This window comes from Pundamilia nyererei, unplaced genomic scaffold, assembly GCF_000239375.1.
Source record: "Pundamilia nyererei isolate P.nyererei 1_Seehausen unplaced genomic scaffold, PunNye1.0 scaffold00285, whole genome shotgun sequence".
Lineage (NCBI taxonomy): Eukaryota > Metazoa > Chordata > Actinopteri > Cichliformes > Cichlidae > Pundamilia > Pundamilia nyererei.
In genome coordinates, this window is record NW_005187686.1 from 91,667 (window position 1) to 95,333 (window position 3,667).

At 44.0% G+C, this 3,667-nt stretch overlaps 1 protein-coding gene across 2 annotated transcripts in view; it reads right to left on the reverse strand.

The window, feature by feature from the left end:
• fktn (fukutin) overlaps nt 1-2,900 on the reverse strand; it is a 9,291-nt gene extending 6,391 nt beyond the window's left edge. The window contains exons 1-7 of one of the 2 annotated variants that reach the window (XM_005750697.1): nt 2,640-2,900; nt 1,728-1,802; nt 1,121-1,321; nt 878-1,024; nt 671-801; nt 450-582; nt 201-330 (exon numbers count right to left, since the gene is read on the reverse strand). In XM_005750697.1, coding sequence (XP_005750754.1) covers nt 201-330; nt 450-582; nt 671-801; nt 878-1,024; nt 1,121-1,321; nt 1,728-1,802; nt 2,640-2,741 — 919 coding nt within the window. In that variant the 5' untranslated portion in view covers nt 2,742-2,900. Of the gene's footprint in view, nt 1-200; nt 331-449; nt 583-670; nt 802-877; nt 1,025-1,120; nt 1,322-1,727; nt 1,803-2,639 lie in introns of those variants that run through there. The other variant, XM_005750698.2, reaches the window with a different exon arrangement.
• Between the last annotated feature and the right edge of the window lie 767 nt (nt 2,901-3,667).

Below are 3,667 nucleotides of genomic sequence, written 5' to 3' on the forward strand. Positions count from 1 at the left end.
GAGATTATATCTAACGGCTGGCCTGGGAACGCCTTGGTGTTCCCCCGGAGAAGTTGGAGGAGGTGGCTGAGGAGAGGGAGGTCTGGGCTTCTCTGTTTGCGCTGCTGCCCCTGCGACTTGGCCCCGAATAAGCGGAAGAAGATGGATGGATGGATGAAAGTTTGCTGAAACTGTACAAATGAGTCAGGAGGTAGAGTTACCCAGGCAGGTACCGCTGCTGAGCCAGAACGGAACGTCAAGGCGAGTGAGCGTTCGAGCCGTCAAATGAAGCAACGCCTTTGCTTTTCTCCGGAAATCCACCGCCGCTGCAGACGAGTCGTCAGGGTAGAGCTGCAGAGAAGTAGTCGCATGACGAGAAAAAGGAAGTTTTAAAAAAAGATTTGTTTATAATATTTTTCATTTCCTCTTTCTCCCCTCTTTTTACAATAAAAAGAAGCTTTCATTCTGACCTGCAGGAAATTGCGAGCATCACGGTAACGGCACTCTAGGAAGCGGGCGTGTTTCTGCTGGGCCAGAAAATGGGAAATGTTTCGCGGGACTCGAACGTCCAGGCCATCAAGGACGGTCAGGATGAGCTGCGGCCTGCAGAGGACGTCACATTACAGGAAGTTCATTAGTGCGGTTTTTTTGTCTCATTTACACACATAACGTAGTCATGTGATGTCAGCACCTGTCATAGGCTCCAGCGTAGCGCCCATAGTCGAGCACTTTGAAGGCAGCAAAGCTTCGGTCTGCGTCCCCTTTGAGGCGCAGCGCTCCATGCCACAGGTAATTCCCGCTGCGCTCATACAGGAAGACCACCTGCAAGGAGCACAGGTCACATCGTCAGCTGTTTTGTCACCTGAATCAGATCGTCACGACATCTGGCAACATCCACCTGAATGACATGATTGTGGAGGCGGAACAAGAAGTGCAGGGGAATGTCCTCTCCTGATAGGGTGTCCAGGCTGGCGAGTCGAGGGTCCACTCCCCGCAGCTCCATCACCTCAAAGCCTTTCTGCTCAGCTGCCAATAGGAAGCTGGGCTGACAGACAAACAAACAATTACAGTTTTAAAAACTTTATTTAAACTCAAGTTCTGCATTTTCTCACGCTCTGAAGACAACAAACAAGTCACTCACATCATACTTCCATTGGTTGGCCTGCAGAGCGAATGACGTGACGGCTCGGCCTGTGCACAGAAAGCTGCAGTGCGGTTCGCGCACCAGCCGGTCACGCTGCCGCAAAGCATCCTGGGAGAGCAGTGCCAGCACGGCGGTGTCAGTGAGGAACAGTGGCAGCTTGAAGTGCTGCACTAACGCTAGAAACTTCTTCACCACCTGCTGCAGGGAGGAACAAAGCAACTGTTACCGTGGTAACCATGGTCAGGTCAGGAAGGAGGAGTTAAAACATTTAACAATTAAGTATAAAACAAGCTAATTTTAGGAGCCACAATACAAGTTTACACATTGTACAAATTTCATGACTCACGTCTACATCTTGTGTAAGAGAAGCGAGATGTAAGATGTAAGATTTGTTTTAAATGTATTTGAAAAGTTCTTCACCTTTATTTAAGAGAGGAACGTCATGTGCAAGTGGAAAGACATAGAGAGCTGCATCAGGCATAGCAGCATGCAGTTTTTCTACCTTGTGACGATGTAATTTTGATCATTTCAAAGTGAAAGTTTAAATCTGAATTGCTAACAATTGATGTTAAGCTAACAGCAGCTAGCATCAGATCTGACTTACCCATTGGACTTGGCTAGCGGTCAGGTGGCCTGGAGTCAGGTGACCTGCTGGGCGGAAGATGTGAGAGCCAGGCTGCTGCAGGAGAATAGAAGAAAACAGGGTCACCACAACGGTCATGCTTACCTTCAGAGGCTGACGCTGCCTATCTGGACCTTGGGGGTGTCGTAGCTAAAAGATCAACCTTAAGACTGTCACATGTCCTGATGGAGGGTTAAATACTCACGTGTGACAAGGTTACTGTAATTCGAGCACATAGATGATTCAGGATCTCGTCATGAGTAATGTTCATGCACAGGTAATGTCAGTGTACAGGTGAGATGGAACACATAGGCAGCATGATTATGATGAAGATCATCTTCGCCAGAAGATGTTTCCTGATTGGCTGAATTTAACCTAAAATATTTTAACTTCACGTTCAGGTACATATACCTGATAGCATTTACAAGGCTGTTATAACTAAAGTTAACCTTACTGCAGTGAAGGAATCTCAGGTGTGCCTCTTTCTCTCTTTACCTGCCTCTGAACACAAACCTGTACGGCAGCTTCAGGAACGACCCATTTTATGTTCATCATCTAAACTCTACCAAAGGAAGACTGTGCACTGCTGTAGACTCCACCCCCACTGAAAAGCTGTCCTTTCACCTGTCACTTGTGCAGGTGTGTTTACCTGTGTCTGCTCTGCACAGACACAAAAACATTAAACTCATAATTATAATTTGAGACGTGGTGTGGTTCCTATAATCCTGACTTCACAAATGCAACTGAAACAGCTAGTGCACAGATTAGGATTATATTCTGAAAGGGCAGAGGGCTTTGAGTTTTAATGGTTCATTAGTGACATCACAAACCTTCAGATTAGGTCACACTGGGAGCCTCTCGCATCACACAAGCGTTTACACGGCTATGGCTCACCTTGCTGACGTACTTCCGGTAGTAGTGCAGCTGGAATAGCAGGAACACGGAGCTGCTAACGATGAGCAGCGCTAACACGGCCGTCCGGTTCACACGAAGCATCCGGAAACGGGGCCCGTCACCGCGCTTCTCATGACGCCAGAACTGAGCTCGAGGCACGAGGGAGTGGCACGAAAATACTCAGAGCACCACGAAAATCACCAAGCCGTCTGCGGCCGCCGCCATATTTAAAAGGGCTCACTTCCTGCGCGGCCTTTCACAGTAAAAGCCCAAAACCTTTCTGCTGTGATTTTCAGAGGGAAAAAAGCTGAAATAGTCGAATCCCTGAAGGAAACATGAAGAATTAAATATGACAGCTGTGGTGTTTTAAACTGTTTTATCCACATAGCATGAAAATATGATTTTTCTTCATCAACACACTGAATATTTATCAGCATCGATTTTTAATCGTTAAATTTCAAATTTTATTTGTCACGTACACAGTCATACACAGTACGATATGCAGTGAAATGCTTAGACAACTGCTCGTGACCTAAAAAAAAAGAGGCTATGAATAAGATAGGGAATAAATATGAAAAATTAAAAAGGGTCAATTTAACTAGGAAGGAATAAAATATAAATTAAGGTTAAAAATGAAATAACTGTACAACACAATTTAGAATGAAGGGTAAATTTAACTGGGAAAGAATAAGATAAAATATATAAATTAAAGTTGAAAATAAAATAACTTTACAACAAAACACACAATACATAGTATAGAACTATATAAGAATGTATGAAGAAATATAAATAAATAAATATATACACAATAACAGCAGCTGTACAAGTATTAACTGGAAATGAAGAATATAGTGACCAGTGTTGTGCAATCCACATTATGTCTTGTGCAGTGCAAATATGCTTTAAGTGATTTAAGTGATGATTTAAGTCTTCCAGACACTAAACCAAGGAACAATGTACATTTCAAATTCCTTTAATTTTAAATATGTTTATATTGTCTATCCTGTAAAATAGTCAGATGTCTATTC